Here is an 18382-nt window from a genome sequence, read left to right on the forward strand (position 1 = left end):
TCAAAAACTATCAACTTTATTGGCCTTTGCTTCTTTTTTCTCTTTTCATGCTACTTTCCTTTTGACAAGTTCACTTCCTGACAGTACTTCAACTAAACAGGTTTTCAAATACAGGAGTAAAGAGTGAAACAGAAACAAAACAAAACAAATAAAAATTCACATCTGTAAGAGCAATCCCGTGTATTCAAACTACAGGAAAAAACAAGGAATCTTGTCATGATTTATCTTTGGGTGACATTCTTTTGTAACTACATATAATTTAACAAGGCATTATAAACCATTAAATACAAAATTCCAAAACATTGCACATTTATAAATTTCAAAAAGAAATAACATAATTATAGTGATATATGACCAAAAAATAAACCTTATTTTTGTCAGAAATCTCTAGGAAGGAGAAAAGAATTGTCACAGAAAAGACTGAAAGTAGAATTCACACTGATAATAAAGACAACATATGTTTCAGTCTTAACTCTTCCTATATTGATTATATCTTTATCCCTTGATCTCAAAAATTTTGGGGGATTAGGCTTTTCTAAAATACATTTTTCATATTCAATTAAAATTTTTGAAATATCTTACTAAATTTGTTAATTTTTTTCTATTTAACAATTTCTCAATATACCTAAAACAGTGAAAGGATTGATAAAATTTTATATTCACAATATAATTTTTTAAATATAATTGTTCTCATCTGTCTTAATTCTCTACTTAGCAGTCTCCATACTACTGGTCCCTCTTTCCTCCCAAAATTTCAAAAACAAACAAAAAACCTTGAAATATTAACTAAGCATGTTACTAAATCATTTCTGTACAGAATTTCCTGAACATTTATTAGATTTTTTTTTTTTTAGTTGAGTCACTTACATGTTTCTTTTGAGAAGAATGGATTTTGATAAATTCCTTTTTTTGGGGGTGTGGCGGTGGTACCAGGGATTGAACCCAGGGGTTCTTTTAACCACTGAGCCACTTCCGCAGCCTATTAATTTTTTGTTTTGAGACAGGATAGCAATAAGTTGCTCAGGGCCTCGCTAAATTGCTGAGGCTGGCTTTGAACTTGCAATCCTCTTGCTTCAGCCTCCCAAAGCCACTGGGATTATAGACATGTGGCACCATGCCTAGCCTATAAATTCCTTTTTGTAGGTAAAAGAATAAAACTTTTCCATATTTAACACAAAAGTGAAAATACTGCTCCACTGCTATTATAAAGTTTCTTAAAATATTAGTTATAACATACAATTTTAGAATAGGCTTATCTTGTTCATTATTGGAACTACATTCTTGCAAATAGGAGCACAATCCAAACTGGCACTATTCGAAGTTATTATAGCACAATCTCCAAAGAGATTATGGGTATGGTATATATTATGTTGGTCTACATATAGCTAACATGCAATTGGAAATCATTGCCTGATGTCTTTATCATCTCTATCTTCTTTAGAATTTGTCTAAAGGTGGGTATCACAAGGCCTGGAACTTGATCCACTCAGATCCACCAGAAGTTTACCCACTGAAAATCTGCGTTTTTAATAGCCAAATATAGGGCTGGGGATGTGGCTCAAGCGGTAGACCAAAAAGACAATAAAGGATTAGATGGTAAGTGGTTATCAAATGAAACATTAGATTTGCACATGATTATTGCCCAAGTATTTAACTCATTAGCTAACTCATCAATTTGATTCATAGTATATGGAGTAATAATTTTATTGGGAGAAATTCCAAACACTCCAATTCAAACACTCCCTTTGCTGCTTTTATTCCTTTGAGTATTAATTGTCCTACAGCCTCAGGATACCTAGTAAGAATAGTGTTAGGAGAATAAGATAAATGTAAACAAAATAACTTTATTGGTAAGTGCCTCTTGAACCAGTCAAAGCAATAAAGTTAAAAAAAAAAAAAAATAGCTGAGCACAGGGGCACAAGCCTATAATCCCAGCAGCTCCGGAGGCTGAGGCAGGAAGATTGTGAGTTCAAAGCCAGCCTCAGCAATTTAGCAAAGTGCTAAGCAACTCAGTGAGACCCTGTCTCTAAATAAAATACAAAAAAAAAAAAAAAAAAATGGCTGGGGATGTGACTCAGTGGTTGAGTGCCCCTCAAAATTTATGAACATTTTCAAGGTTAGTTTTTTTAAAAAATATACTTGAATCAATCATACAATAGTACACGGCTTGTATTTACTTTGTCAGCTTAAGCAACAGGAAAAAAAATACATATTTGTGCTGTGGTGACTATTTATTGTGGTGACAGTTTTATTTTCCTCTTCACATTTTTCGGTGACTGTTTCAATCCCCAGTACCAAAATTAAACAAAACAAAAAACCCTCAAGGGCAGAGAGGAACTCACAGGATTCGGTCTTTAGTGTTTGACACTTCAGTTCTGTAACAAAGGTACTAAAAACAATATTTTGGGGAAAAAATTCTTTGATACTATGTGCTTAGAAATACCTGACAGTAAATCTACTTAGCAAAAATGCTGCCATTTGGGTAAAGTGTTAGTTTGTAGTACTTGAAAATATATACAGATATTCTTTAATTTCATTAGGCTGTTCAATATGTTATAATAGTCATGCTTTATGACAATTTTTTAATTGTTGATAAAAATGCTTCCTGTTTATTATAGTTATAACACCTGCTTGTAAGAAATTACAAAAATCAAAGAGCTATGTTCAGTTCTAGCTAGAGTCAAACTCTGAAGACTATAAAGGCTTTAAAGAAAACCCAACTCTTAAAAAATATCTTTAAAATACACAAGTTGATTTCCACACTTTTAAAGTTTAGTTTCAAATTTCATAAAACAACTGGAAACTAAGTCAAGTTTTTAATACCTAACCTCAAGACTAAAATCTGGAAAATAATCTAATAATAAAGTTCAAATGTCTCCAGCAAAGTGATTTGTAAACTGTCAAGTATTATAAAGATTATCTCACATAGAATCAAAGCATTAACTGAATGAGTTGTTAGATGTCACAATAAAAAATTCCTTTTAGCTCTATATAACCCACTGTTAAACTGATACCATAAAGAAATACAACATATCTTAGAGAGATTTGATTTCTGAAATTTTAAAAGTAACAGACTTTCAAATAAACTATAACAATTTTGGTATTCCTTTAAGCTGCTTAAAAGTGAATGCTATATTTAAAAAAAAAAAATAGGGAATACTGAAGAAGGTTAAGCATAGATAAAAACATCAAGAATTAAAATCATCCATGTTTAAATATTACACATTTCCTGGTCTAAAGACCAAGTAACACTTTAACATAAATTGTGGGTCCTTCAGTTCACATTCTACTATTTAGGCACAAAATGAAGATAGGTCACAAATTTATGAACATTTTCAAGGTCAGCCTTCAAGAAATATACTTGAATCAATGACAGAATACTGCATGGCTTGTATTTACTTTGTCAGCTTAAGTAATAGGAAAAAAAATACATATTTGTTCTGTGGTGACTATTTATTGTGGTGACAATTTTATTTTCTTCTTCACATTTTCGGTGACTGTTTCCCACTGGTATCATCAACCAGGTCTCTCAGGCGAGATAAGTGGTGCAAGGCCCTTCATTAAAAAGTATAGAATAGGTTATAAACCAACATTAAGGACTGAATAGCCAATGAAGACAGCAAGAAAGGGTGATTTACATTGTTTATTAACTTCAAAATTAGTAGAAAAAATGAACTCAAGAGAATATAAATATCAAACTACTGAAAACTATTCCTTATAAAACTTTTGAGATCTGAATATTTGAGGGTTAAAATAATTTCCTAATCTTCAATAAACATTTATTTAGAAATTGTATTTTTGACATTCAATTTTTAAGTTAATCTGCCAAGTAACCTAAGAAGAAAGAATAACATATCATTTGTATCATACTTAACAAGTGACAGAACTTCTAAGGTCAGTTTCAGTTGTGAATAAAACACATTTTTATTGAGTAGGAGGAAAATCAATGACTTCTCCAATATGAGTAAATAGTGTAGTATTATCCTAACCATAAAACATGGAAAAGATGACCATATACCTAAACCAGAATACTTTGCAACCTAGAAAGAATAATTCTGGAATTGAATTAATTTTTAATTACCCTTAAAAAGTCAATTTATAGACTAAAAACAATAAAAAATATACTGACACACTTTTGAACATCTGAATTTACTTCCTAACAGTTCAAATTCTTTACTGACAAAACTTTTCAAATTTAAGATTGCTCCTGTTAACCCAACAAAATCAACCATTAAATGCAATCTAACAAAACATGAATTTTGGTCTCCTTAAAAGTAGAATTTTGTAGGTAGCACACTATAAAAGCACAGATGGATCAGTATCAGTTTTTATGGTGACTTACAGCCCAGTGTTTATTTTTAACCAAGAAAAAGATCTCTTAAGATAGGTACTTTATCTCAGAAAACACACTTGGGTCTGCAACACAAGTACAATATCAATGTTTTTAACAGCAATGAAAAGCTCGAAATCATTCACTTCAAAATTTAAAGCAGAATGATGTCTTCATCCTAGATGATCAGCTAAGGTCCTATTCTCCATGAACAATTTACGCTATCATTAGTGTTATAAATAGGTTTTCAATCCAGACTGCCTACTCTGAGTCCCAATGCTACTTCTTACTAGCTTTGCAACCTTGAGCAAGTTTGTTTATTAATACTCTATAACAATTACGTGATCTATATTATGAAGACAAAAATAGTACTTTCCTCATAGGGTCTTAAGGACTGAATGAATTATACTCAATAGCACTTAGAACATTCAAATATTCAATAAATGTAACCTATCATTATACACTGATTTCTACTAAGTATAAAACACCATATTCAAGTACAATGACAAGCTACAAAGAAAGAAGCATTATTTCTACCAAACATGTATATAATTAAATTAGAGTCCTAAGTTCACATCTTATGTTTATACTTTTCCACTACTTATTTACTTAACAGAATCCTAAGCAAATTTTGAAAATAAAAAAGGTAGGAAACATTTAGTTAGCTTCACTTATAGTCAAGTTTTGAAATAAGTTACAAGAGAAAAATTTTTAATCTTATTATTTCTTAAACTTAAACTCAGTAATTCTATCTTCTGAGGACACTTCATGGTCACACAACCAAATTTATAAAGAACTTTCTCTTTTGTCAATATCATAACCATAGAAAAGATTTATATTCTTCACTTTTATATTAGAGAATTTAACTAAGAAATTTAGATGTATCTTTATATTCAAATATTATACTTTATATATACTTTATTTTAGATGTCAAATAATGATACATTTGTTGCTATTACATGTATTCTAAACAAACTATATAAAAATTCATTTCACAAGTTATTATTATAGGATATCCATACATACTATCTCAAATTATTGCTATTACTCAGAAATTAAAAGAGAAAGTGAGCTGTTCATCTGTTATATTTTAAGTGTCTAAGATATCTCATTAGGTCCTTAGAACATTTTAAACAGGAAATAACAGATTTAACAGAAAATGTTTTTCTAAGAAGCTTAAATATGCCTACTATGCATCTATTTTTGAAACTACTTAATTCCATCCTAATTTTGGTCAAAGGACTGTTGATTAAGTTGAATTTGTATCCATATTAGTAAAGAATACTTACTTTTGAAGAGACCTAGTAATAGGAATCATACTTTCCTTCAATTGTAATTTAGAGAAATCATCCTCTGAAATCTATTATTAAACACCAAAAAGCAAAAAAAAAAAAATATTTTTTTTAAATTTCAAAATTAAATGCTATTAAAATGATTAAAAACATTATAAATGTATTTTCTCCATTTTCAAGAATTAATTTTACCATCAAGTTAAGAGAGCATTAAATGTTTTATTTTTCCTTTGTTTTAAAAATACAACTACCACTTAGATTCAGCTTTCAATTATACATTAAAAATTATACATCTAGGAGCTAGGGTTGTTGTTCAGTGGTAAAGCACTTACCTAGCATGTGTGAGGCACTGGGTTCAATTCTCAGTATTGCATACAAATAAATGAACAAAATAAAGGCCCACCAATATCTAAGCAAATATTAAAGAAGAAAAAATTCTACATCCATTAAAAATTAAATCTTTGCCTCAAATTACAACTTCACTGAATAAGGTGGTATCTCAATGATGCTTAAAAGGGGAAGGGAAAGAAGCATGGTTACATTCTGTATGTTAATATTATGATTTTAGAATGCTGGGAGAAAATTTTTAAAACATAATTCAAATGAATAGGCTGTAGTAGTTCTCAAGAGCTGATCACTCATTAAAAACTGAATTTTAGGGCTGGGGTTGTAACGCAGTGGTAAAGACATGGGATTTGATCCTCTGCACCACACAAAAATAAACAAATAAAATAAAGGTATTGGGGTTGGGGTTGTGGCTCAATGGTAGTGAGTCTGCCCAGCATGTGTGACACCCTGGGTTAGATTCTCAGCGCCACATACAAATAAATAAAATAAAGATCTATCAACAACTAAAAAATAAATATTAAAAAAATAAAATAAAGGTATTGTGTCCATCTACAATTAAAAAAATTAAAAACTGAATTTCATAAAACTCTATTGTCTAATAACAACAAAACAATGACAATTAAAACAAAGCTAACGTTTATTGAGTATTTACCAGTTGCAAAGCACTATATTAAGTACTTTATATCATTTGTTTCAACTTATCTTCTCAACAACCTCAGATCCAAAAGGATAAATGCTACATGATCTCACTTATATGTGGAATCCAAAAAGTCCAACTAACAGAAGTAGTGTAAAATGGTGGTTACCAATGGCTGGTAGTTGGTAGATAGGAAGATGTTGGTCAAAGAATACAAAATTTAATTAGGAGAAATACATTCAAGGGAGCTGCTGTACAACATGGTGACTATAGTTAATAATAATGCACTGCACACTTAAAATTATTGGCAGTATATGTTAAGTGTTGGTAATATATGTCAATTAACTCAATTTAACCATTCCACAGTGTATACATATTTTAAAGCATCATGTTGTACACCAAAAATATACACAATGTTTATTTGTCAATTAAAAAAAATAAATTAAAACTGAAACTAAGGAGGTGAAATGATATGTACAAATGTTCTACTTGCTAGTAAGTGGCAGAATTAGAATTCAGACTTTAAAAACTATACCTTTATGAAGAAAATTCATCCCCTATAGAATAGCAGCCCAGATCTCAATTTATAAGCCAAGTTTTTGCTTACTTTTACCTCTTCTTTTGGATCTGTAGTTCTATTCTGATTAAAACTTTCTTGTACTGCTTGAAGATTAAATAACATTTGTTTCAAAGCTTCAACAGGACCATGATGTTTGCCTCCAGAAAGGGTAGAGCTCTACAGTTAAAACAGATAATAGTAGACCATTCAAATGTGAGAGAATAATAAGAGTTTTATTTTGTGTTATTTTCCCCTAAAATAAAGTTAATACAAAAATCTAAATAATGTACATTAAAGTGTTTTAAAAAATCAAAATTGTAACTTACCACTTCCTCATACCCAGTCCCCAGATGAAGCTATTTAGAGACAATATGATTAAGTTTGGCATATCCTTTCTAATCTCTACTCTTTCAAATTTTAATAGTAAATGTTTACATTTAAACAAATTAATTTCATAGGCTTAAAATTACAGTTTTTTTATGATGGAAAAGATCTTCAGAGAGCAGGGAAACCAGCATGCTCTTTTCAGATATGTAAATGATACTAGTAATCAGCTGAGTTAGGACTAAAATTTCAAATATAGCTTTCTCTGCAAACTTACATGTATGTTTTCATAAAGAGAATATCACATCTCATTTATCATTGACCTTAACTGTGTCCAAAAAAGGCAACAGCACTTAGCTAAATAAGGTGGACAGGATTCTCTTAAGATAATTTGTAAGGGATATTTTAAAACTTCTTTTAAAAAGCCTTAACAGTCTATGTTTTTTCATACTTTAAATGAGTTGCTATGTCCTAAAGGCTATACCCAAAGTAGCAAATAAACTTCTGAAGATGTCTGTAATTTAACATATTTCAGCATTGGCTATGCAAGTATACATAATATTTAAACTTCACTTAAATAGGAAGTGTTTGACTTATATAAGACATTCAAGGAAAGCAGAATGACTAAAAAGATTTTAAAGATCCTCCCACAGGATATAAAAAACAGAATATGGGAATATAAATGGTACATCCACCATGAAAAACAGCATAATAATTCCTCAAAATACTAAACACAGAATTACCCTATGATCCTGCAATTTGCCTTCTAGGTATATATCCAAAAGAAAGCAAAGGCAAAAACTTAAGCAAATATCTGCATACTCATATTCATAGCAGCATCCCTAATAGCAAAAAGCTGAAGAACCCCAGTGTCCATATGTGGATGAATAGATAAATGTGGCACATGCACAGAATGGAATATTATTCAGTCTAAGGCACAAAGGAAATTTTTGTCATATGCTCCAACATGAATGAATCTTAAAGGCATTAAGTCAAATGAAATAAGCCAGTCATGATAGGAAAAATATTATATGATACTTCATATATGTGGTTCTGAGGGTAATATTCAGTGACAGAAAGTAGAATGTTGCTTTTACCAGAGGGTGGGGGGAGAGAAAATTAAGAGTTAGTGTTTAATGGGTGCAGAGTTCCCATGTGGGACGATGAAAAAAGTTCTGGAATTGAATGATGGTGATGGCTATACTATGTACAAATACTAAATGCCTTAGTAGTACACTTAAAAAGGGCTAAACTAGGTTAGCACAGTGGTACAGCTGTGCCTATAATCCTTGATACTAGTAAGGCTGAGGCAGGAGAATCACAAATTCAAGGACAGGCCCGGCAATTTAACAAGATTCTGTCTCCAAATGAAATTTAAAAAGCAGGTGGGGATTTGGCTCAGGGGCAGAGTATTTGCCAAACATGTGCAAGGATCTGGCACCAGACACACAAAAAAAATTTTGGTTAAACTGGCAAATTTATATATATTTTTTGCTATAAATATAAATAAATTTAAAATTTTAAGAAGAAAAAGAAGCAGAATATAATGATTCAGTTGGGCTTAATAAATGTTGGTATTGTGAGATATATATATATATATATATACACACACATACACACACACACACACACACACACACACATACATATATGAGATTTGTCATTAAAACCTGGTAGTGGTGAATGCTGGTAATTACAGAGGCTCAAGAGGTCGAGGCAGGTGGATCACAAACCAGCCTTAGCAACTTAGAGAGGCCCTAAGCAACTCAGCAAGACCCTGCCTCTAAATCAAATATAAAAAAGGACTAAGGATGTGGCTCAGTGGTCAAGCACCTCTGAGATCAATCCCCAGTAACAAAAAAAACAAACAAGACTCTAGTAATCAATGTCTCTGGCACATTTTTTGTTTCTCTCTCTCAGAACCATAGTATGTTTCACACATTCAAAAAACAGACAATTTAAATTAAACGGAACATGAGAGCAGCCCAATATGTAATAGTAAACTACCAACAGTATAATAAATAAATACAACCACACTAAAGGGAGTTAGTTGGGAAGAAAATAATTAGAAATAAGAAAAAAGGCATGGGTGATGTATACCCATAATCCCGTGACTTAGGAAGTATAGGCAAGAGGATTGTAGGTTCAAAACTAGCCTCAGCAACTTAGTAAGTAACCTAGTGAGACTCTATCTCAAAATAAAAAATTAAAAAAGGGCTGGGGATATGGCTCGGTAGCTGAGTGCCCTTGAGTCCAATCCCTGGTACCAAAAATAAATAAATAAATAAATGATAAAAATAAGGAAAAGCTAAACCAAACCTTGTAGAATTAAACTGAAAATCTTAAGTATCAGTATGAACTCCTGGTTTTTTATATATATATATATATATATATATATACACACATACACACACACACACACACACACACATACACATACATATACATACACATACATACATACATATACAGGTATAGAAACATAGATGTGTAATAACATATGGTTTGGTATAAACATGCTTCCTACCTAAATCAGCCTGCTGAGTCTAGAATGAATAACAACCCAACAGCAATAAGCACATCCAGTGCCTAGCTCTTTGTTTCTAAATACCATTTTCTAATAAAAAGAACCACAGCTCCTCAGAGAAGAGCTCGAAAAAGAATGGGGGCATGTCAAAAGGACACAGGAACTAACCGCAAGGAACTCTTATGGTCCTAAACTGTAACAATTTGAACAATATAAATAATTTTGTATTATAAAACTAGAATAAAAAAAAATCTATGAGTCCCTACTGATGTCAACAATTTCATAAACAAATAGGGGAGAAGGCATAATATTATTACACAAGAATTTCAATTAATACACGTTGAAGACAAGATTCACCAATGATGTTAAAATTAGTCGATATAACTTTGCAATCTCCAAGTACCTTCCCTAAGATACTTACTAATTATAATGGGAAATGGTAGCTTTACTAAAGCTAATAAATACCACCTTAATCAAGCACTCAAGTTTAACACCATCAATATGAACAGAATATTATACTGTTATATTACTATTATTTTACTGCATTAACATGTCAATATTATTATCAATGGCATACATACTATCAACCATCTAAAATAATGCACTGAGAACGCACAACATTAATTCATTGGTATTCTTGCCAAAAATGCACAACCCCATCCTTATCATGAGAAAACTTCTACAAACTCAAACTATCTACAAAAACACTGAAAAGACTAAAGAGCTGCAACAGAATAAAGTCAATTGAGGAAACACTACAACTAAATGTAATGTTGGATCCCAAAGTGGAACCTGGAATAGGTCATTGAGTAAAACTTGTGAAAGCTACACACTGAAGTTCTGTAACTAAGACAATGACCTGCTAATTATTGTACTATGGTTATATGAGATGTTAATATTATGGGACTCTGAAAAAAGAAAACACAGAAATTTTTATATTATTTTTGCAACTTTCTATACATTAAAAATTTCAAACAAAGCAAACCTCAAAAAACAAAAATGATCCTGGTAGTGAGGTTGTGTATGTGTGGGCAAGGGGGCTAGGGTATCATTGATTAGTATTAATGCTCATCTATCTTAATCTGAAAAAAAAAAAACAAAACAAAAAAAACCTCCCAAACTTATTCTTCTACCAGTACTCCTTTAAATAAACGCCACCACCAATCCCCTAAATTGCTTGGCTCAATCATATTGTATTCATCCTATCAGGACTATCTTCAAAATATATCTCAAGTCTAACAATTTGTGACCACCTCCAACCAGCCCACTCTAATCAAAGTCATTACTCTTCCAATTCCAAAAGACTGCAATAGCCTCCCAATTAGGTTCCCGGCTCCTTCTCTAGATAGTTTCAAGATATGCTTCACACAACAGCTAGTTTATACTTCAAAATTTAGATCTGTCATTTTCTATTTTAAAATATTTATAAATGTATATTAGAAACAGAAACCTCAATATTCTACTGTCCTGAGAAAATAAAATTTCCTGTATAATGGTCTATTTACATGTTTTCCAGAAACAAACAAACATTATAATAATAATTTAGCCTATCTGTAGAATTCAACCCCAGGTCCTTCTACTTTAGAATATTAAAATAAAATTACTAATAATTCTGAAAGGAGTTATGGTTTTATGGATGTGTGTTGAGAATCTGGGCTATTCTTGTTGTAAAACACCTAAGAACTTAGAAATTAATAACTATATAATATTCATAACCCTTCTTTTAATAAGTTAACAAGACTTAATTTCATTCACCTGATTATCATTATTTAAAAAGTCTTCAAGAACCTCTTTAGCATACTTTTCACTTGAAGTTTGTCGAGGACTATCATTAGAATTAACAGGAACAGGAGATTTGCTAAACAGGATTGAAAAAGATATAAAACAGCAATTAAGTTCCCAAATTCCAAAAATTATACAATATATTATTTTAAGGATTTTCATTTAAATGCAAGTGGTCACCAAGAAATAACCATCATGAATATGACACTCACATCAATGTTGGATGGTAATTCCTCTATCTTCTCCCTAAATTGATACTAGAATCCAATCCAGTCCCCCCCTGTCCTCCTGATTCACCTTTCAAGCTTTGAAGAAAAACTTTAAAAAGAAATTGAAGATACAATTCCTCGACTAAATGAATAAGCCCTTAACCACAGAACAGTTATAAAAATTCACTGTTTAAAATGAGCAGTACAGCCGGGTGCTAATGGTGCACACCTGTAATCCTAGCGGCTTGGGAGGCTGAGACAGGAAGATCATAAATTCAAAGCCAGCCTCAGCAACTGCAAGGTGCTAAACAACTCAGTGAGACCCTGTCTCTAAATAAAAAATACACAATAGGGCTGGGGATGTGACTCAGGAGTGCCCCTGAATTCAATCCCTGGTTCCCCCACCCTTGCCAAAAAAATTGAGCAGTACATTTTTCCAATTAAACATTGTTAGGACTGAGGGTCAGTGTACTCAGTAGGAGAGCACTATCAAGGCCCTGAGTTCAATCCACAGCACCACAAACAAATAAAAAGATTTTTAAAGCTATTTACCCAATGATAATAAAAAATCCTACAACTCCATAAATTTCTACTGAAATGGCAGTTAGATGTTCTCGCACTTCAAGGTGATAGACCACCCCTCCAGAACTGGTTTTTACATATGGATAGATTATAATTATACTGGGAAAAGGATTACTTCCAAAATTAAATTTCCTGAGCACAATCCCAATTCCCATTTCATAATATGATCTTAGGTAATTTGTCTGAACTTCAATTTCTACATTTGTTGCTACTTAAAGGTAATGCAAAAATCACTGTGTTAACTCTCTATGAAGCTGGTACATTTACTATAAATACTCATTTCTTTCTTAATGATTAAGTAATAGAGGAAAGAGCACTCTCAGCGCTCTATTCATTCCATTTGTTACTCATATCCACTAAAAAGGATGTAACTCTCAAGAACTCAGAGATCTAAGAATCTTTTTATATAATTTAAATGTCACGTGCTAATATTATTTCTTTATAAAAAGCACTTCTTTATTGGCATATTCAATTGCTAATTTACCATGAGCTTTTTCTCACTTTAAGTAGTCTTTTCCCTTATTGTTTACCAATAAAGTTTATATATCCATCACCCAACTGTTGTAAAAAGACATTTTCACACCCAATCACTGAAGATGATGTGATTATTAATGCAGAATTAATTATGCTATTCCTCTACCTTTGTATTTGTTTGAAATTTTTCATTATAAAAAGTTGTTTAAAAAACAATTAACTGTTATGATTATATTCTTCCTTTTAGAATGCTACCTTTAGTTGCTTCATGTTCTATTTCGTTTCAGCCTAATTTTCAAGTTGATAATAATTTGTCAATCTGAAACAGATTTTTTTATCTACAAATATAAGCATCAAAATGTTAACTGATCCTTCAAAACTGAACTACTGTGTATGCAAGTTGGTAAGCCAAATCAAATTCAAGAAATTAAGCTAAAAGAAGAAAATGAAATATTCTGGATGATCACCATCACTACTACGATTTATAAAAATGTTCATCCTTAGTCACAAATTGTACTAAAAGTAATTTAACACTCAAACCAATTTACTCTTCATAACAATTTCAGAGCAGTTATTTTTTCTCCAACTCTAAAAGGCAAAGATGGGAATCCAAATTGGAATTACAATCAGTGTCAACATTCAAAAAATAGGTATTTAATTTAGAAGTAATCAAAAATAAACCCAGGAATTAATAGACTCTAACAAAATGAAAGCCCAGACAACTAAAGAGGCTGAGCACAGGGGCACACGCCTGTAATCCCAGCAGCTCAGGAGGCTGAGGCAGGAGGATTGCCATTTCAAAGCCAGCCTCAGCAACTTATCGAGGTCATAAGCAACTTATCAAGACTCTGTTCTCTAAATAAAATACAAAAAGAGCAAGGGATAAAACTCAGTGATTAAGTGCCACTGGCTTCAATTCCTGATACAGAAACTAATAATAACAACAACAATAATAATAATTTATAAGAGCCTAAGGCATGATATGTCACCAATAATGCATTTCTGGTAAGTCCAAATGTAATACCATCACTAACAATAAAAACTTTCCTACTTTCCAAATTCTAACTCCACATTCACACTCTCAGGTGGCTAGGTAAACATTTTTAGAATTATTCTGAGAAATTATATGATAGAAAATTTAAAAACAACAAATGAAAACAATTTTAGAAACTACAAAAACCTAAACGATAGACCATATCGTTTATGCTCATCATTTAAGGAAAATGGTAATTAAGAGAGAATGTAAAATATAAATGAAAAGGAATGAATAACTAAATATAAGGATACATATTTAGTGAACATGGGGGAGGGGTGGAGCTTAAAATTGAAAAAAGGAACAAGAATTGCCTAAGAATTCTCCATTTGCAAATTAACCGTTTTTGGTTCTAATCCCTCATATTGACATATACCAATATTTAACAGTGAAACAAAATGAATATGTAACAAAGATAGAAATTACATAATGTACCTATGGGCATGAAACATTACACCATCTTGTGGTAACAATGAACACTGCAATTTAAAGTAACCAACACTGAAGGATGCATTCTACAGAATTACAATGTTATTATTAATTACCATTAAGTTATTTAAAAAATAAATCTGATGTTCACACAGCATTTTTCATTTGGGAAACTCAACAGCTTTTCCACTGTCACTTACAAAGTAACAGGAATATTTTCCCATGATCTTTCAGCTTCAAGTTTATCTAATGAACAAGGACTGTCATCCTTTTCCACAGACTTTGGTAATTCTTCAGTACACTGATCCAGATTTTTCTTGGCCTTCAGGATAAGCAGTTCAATTTTGTCACCTAATTTAAAAATATTATATTAATTCTTCAAAAACAAATGGAAAGCACTCAAAATCTCACAAAGGCAACAAGATTGAAGATAATTAAGACATTAACAGCAAATTATACCAAATGTAACACTTCAAGCAAAGAAAAAAGGGGAGAAAAAAATAAACCTAAAGAATCTACATTAAATTAAGGTTATAAGCATTCTAAAAACATATATCATTACAGCAAAAATAAAACATAAAAGATCCTAGATATTAGTCCAAATTTTCAGTACTTCCTTTTGTTTAAAAAATCAAAAACAAAAAACTAAAAACAAAATATTACCACTGAATGGCTTTTTGGATTGTCCTGAGAGAAGTGGATTCTCATACTGACATTGGCTATGTTCAGAATCACATCTGTATTCATTAACTAATCCTTTATCATCACTCAAGTAATTTGAAATATTTGAGGGCTCAAAAGAATATTCACAACAATCTAACTTATTCGTAAGCCGAGAAGTTCTTTGTGCCTGATAACTATGTCTAGGGGAAGAATGGTCTTCTTTAAATACTTTATAAACCTTTTGACTACTTGCATCAGGTAGCAAGTCTTGATTGTGGAGCCAGACTGGGTATTTGAAATCAGGTAAACTACTTATCCCTGAAACATTGAGGTCAGATTTCTGGCTAGTGAGCCATCTTGGATAATTCTTTTCAAGATTGTGTTGTGAACTCTCTTTCAATGATGATTTCTTGGGAAAAGATAAAGATGATTCAAAAATACATTTATTGTTCCTATTCATAAGTTTTGGGCTTTTTAGTTTACTACATTGCTTTCCATTTATATTTGTGTCTACAACACATGTAACTAAGTTATCCTTGCCCATGGAAGTGCAGGAATCTTGAAAATTCAGATGCTTTTTAATGGCCGAGGAACCCAGTCTTCCAGTGCATTTCTTGTTTTTCTTGCATAGTTTTACTGGTCCAACATCAGTGAAAGAAAATAATCCATCTGCTGGAAGTCTTAACAGATCATCAGTTGTTAGGCTAATGGAATCTATGTCATTAACAATCTCTCTTCTATATGATAAGGAGTTTGAGTGCTTTTTGTGATCAAGATTTTCAAAAGCTGAAAAATAAAACATAGTTCAATTTATCTTCCTTTATCATCTATACTTAGTAACATTCAACAGTAAACGAGAATTAAGGAACTGAGAATTGTTTTTGTCACCTCATTATCCTCACTAAAGTTTTAATTGAATGTATAAAAGATACAGGTTAAAAAAATAGAACATGCTTGCTTTCTCACATCTCTTCAATGTTTAATTTCTACACATTTCTCTCCAATCACCTAAATTTCCCCATGTTTTTTACTTTAGGATTTTTTCAATTTTTTTCATCTAGACATACCCAATGAATTAATACAATCAAATCAACATGGTTCATTCAATATTGGCTGTTACATAGAAAAATATGCGGTTCAACTAGGTGGAAAAATTAATTTTTGTTCTCTCTTACCCTGCAAAGGTTACAACCTTTGTGGTTACAACACAGAAGACAGGTGTTCTAATTCTATTCTTCTGAAAAATATTGTTCATAACTAAGAATTTAATGCAACCTTTTTCTATTCTAGGCCTATTCTGTAAGCGCTCAATAAGGTGCTAACTGGTTTATCAGCAACTGCATTATCTGAACTGGTCTTAGTGGAAGTTTTATCAAGAAAACTCTTTTATCTTTTGAACATTATTGTTCCACAAGATATAGATCAGAAAGACTAATACAGATCTATCTTATCAATTGAAATTGAGCAAGTATAAACTTAGAAAGGGTGCACTTTAAGGTCATTAAGCTAGTTAATGAAAGCCAAAAAGCACATTAGTACTCTACCCATTACATGATAGTAAAATGACTTAAGTTAGGAGCTACCTGCTCTTCTTAGACTCATTAACTTCCCTTGCAAGGTCAAAGAGGAATTTTTAAGCTGAAAATTTCTGAGAACCAGAGAATTATGCAAGCATTTCACGAAAATATTCAGATTTTTTTTACTATAGGTTATTTTTACTCTGACATAACAAAAAAAAAGTTTAACTTTATAAAACTACAGTCAATCTCTGAAATGCTTCAAATTATTAGACAAAGAAAACAAATAAAAGCATACCATTGTTTGGTTTATAAATATATTTGGAGAATTGAGGCACATTCGCAGAACTCTTATCACTGCTAATTTTTCCAGTGCTTGTATCAGAGTATATTTGGCTTAAATCAAAATCATCAATGTAGGCCTGCAGAGCCTGAGAAGCAGAACTGTACAGTTTATCCTTATAGTGAAAAGGGCCATCAGAGTTGGAAGAATTACCACCGTTCAGATTGCAGCTTGCCAGAAGGGAAGAGACTGAAGATTCCTGAGAACAAACTCTGTGCTTTGTGTTTGATTTTGCCATGGCTTCCTCAACATGGGTTACTTTTATCCATTTTCCTTAAAGATAACTGTAACATGAAAACAAACAGTTAAGGCACCAATTAAAAGGAATGATGATGATATACAGAGAAAATTACTAAATACACTAACTTAAAATTTTTCTTTAAGAAATAAAATCAGTTATTTATAATAGAAACTCCTTTTCAGGCATTGTGGGTTTCCCAGTATTTTACAAATTCTTTCATCAATGACATAGAAAACACTTATTAAGCAGCTACTATGTGCCTGGAAGTATGTACAAAAAAGTTGTCTGAGAATATACATGAGAAGTATCAATGAAAGAATACTCACATTTAAAGTCCTAAAAACCACTGATGAAAGTCTGTTTGCTAATGGTGACATATTCTATGACATCACAAACCTAACATTCCCTTATATACAATAAATCATAAGCTTACAACCATTAACTGCAAATAGTAGGTGCTCAATGAAAAGGAAAAAAGAAATTTGTTGCCCAGACTGGCCTTGAATTCTTGAGCCCAAGAGGTTTTCCTGTCTCGGTCTTCTGAATAGAGGAGACTACAGACACATACAACTGTACCTACCAACTTCCAATACATTTTTAAAGTCATTAACCATTGGAAGCAAAAAGAAAAACATCCACTTTCAATATTGTAAATGCCAAGATGAAACTTTAGTCATTCTCCCAAAAAAAGACTAACGAACACAAAATATAAACTATAAGTCTCACTTCAGAATGAGCTAACAATCAACTTTTCCTAAAATAATCTTTTTTTTGACAGAACTGGGGATCAAACTCATGCACACTTGCACACTAGACAAGCACACTACCATTGAACCACACCATTCAGCCTTTTTTTGGGGGGGGGTTCTCCCTAATTTACCCAGGATGCCTTCAAGCTTGCAATACTGTCTTACCTCAGCTTCCACAGTAGCTGGGATTAGAGGTGTGCACCACCACGCCCAGCTAAAATAACATTATTTTTTTAATACCATCCTATTTTCAATTTTTATGTTGACCAGATTCAGCTCATCTTTCAAAATAAGTTTAGATCATGAGAAATTAATGTATTCATCTTGATGGTTTTTTTTTAT

At 31.7% G+C, this 18382-nt stretch overlaps 1 protein-coding gene across 9 annotated transcripts in view; it reads right to left on the reverse strand.

Moving 5' to 3' along the window:
• The window catches only part of C17H18orf54 (chromosome 17 C18orf54 homolog), a 20013-nt gene continuing 1631 nt past the window's right edge, over positions 1-18382 (reverse strand). For 6 of the 9 annotated variants that reach the window (XM_076836692.2, XM_076836690.2, XM_076836691.2 and 3 more), the window contains 7 exons: positions 17006-17334; positions 15191-15976; positions 14728-14878; positions 11774-11876; positions 7216-7344; positions 5621-5691; positions 1-3556 (listed from right to left, as the gene is read on the reverse strand). In XM_076836692.2, coding sequence (XP_076692807.2) covers positions 3484-3556; positions 5621-5691; positions 7216-7344; positions 11774-11876; positions 14728-14878; positions 15191-15976; positions 17006-17288 — 1596 coding nt within the window. In that variant the 5' untranslated portion in view covers positions 17289-17334 and the 3' untranslated portion in view covers positions 1-3483. Of the gene's footprint in view, positions 3557-5620; positions 5692-7215; positions 7345-11773; positions 11877-14727; positions 14879-15190; positions 16966-17005; positions 17335-18382 lie in introns of those variants that run through there. The other 3 variants (XM_076836694.2, XM_076836697.2, XM_076836695.2) reach the window with 3 other exon arrangements.

This window comes from Callospermophilus lateralis, chromosome 17, assembly GCF_048772815.1.
Source record: "Callospermophilus lateralis isolate mCalLat2 chromosome 17, mCalLat2.hap1, whole genome shotgun sequence".
Classification (NCBI taxonomy): Eukaryota; Metazoa; Chordata; class Mammalia; order Rodentia; family Sciuridae; genus Callospermophilus; species Callospermophilus lateralis.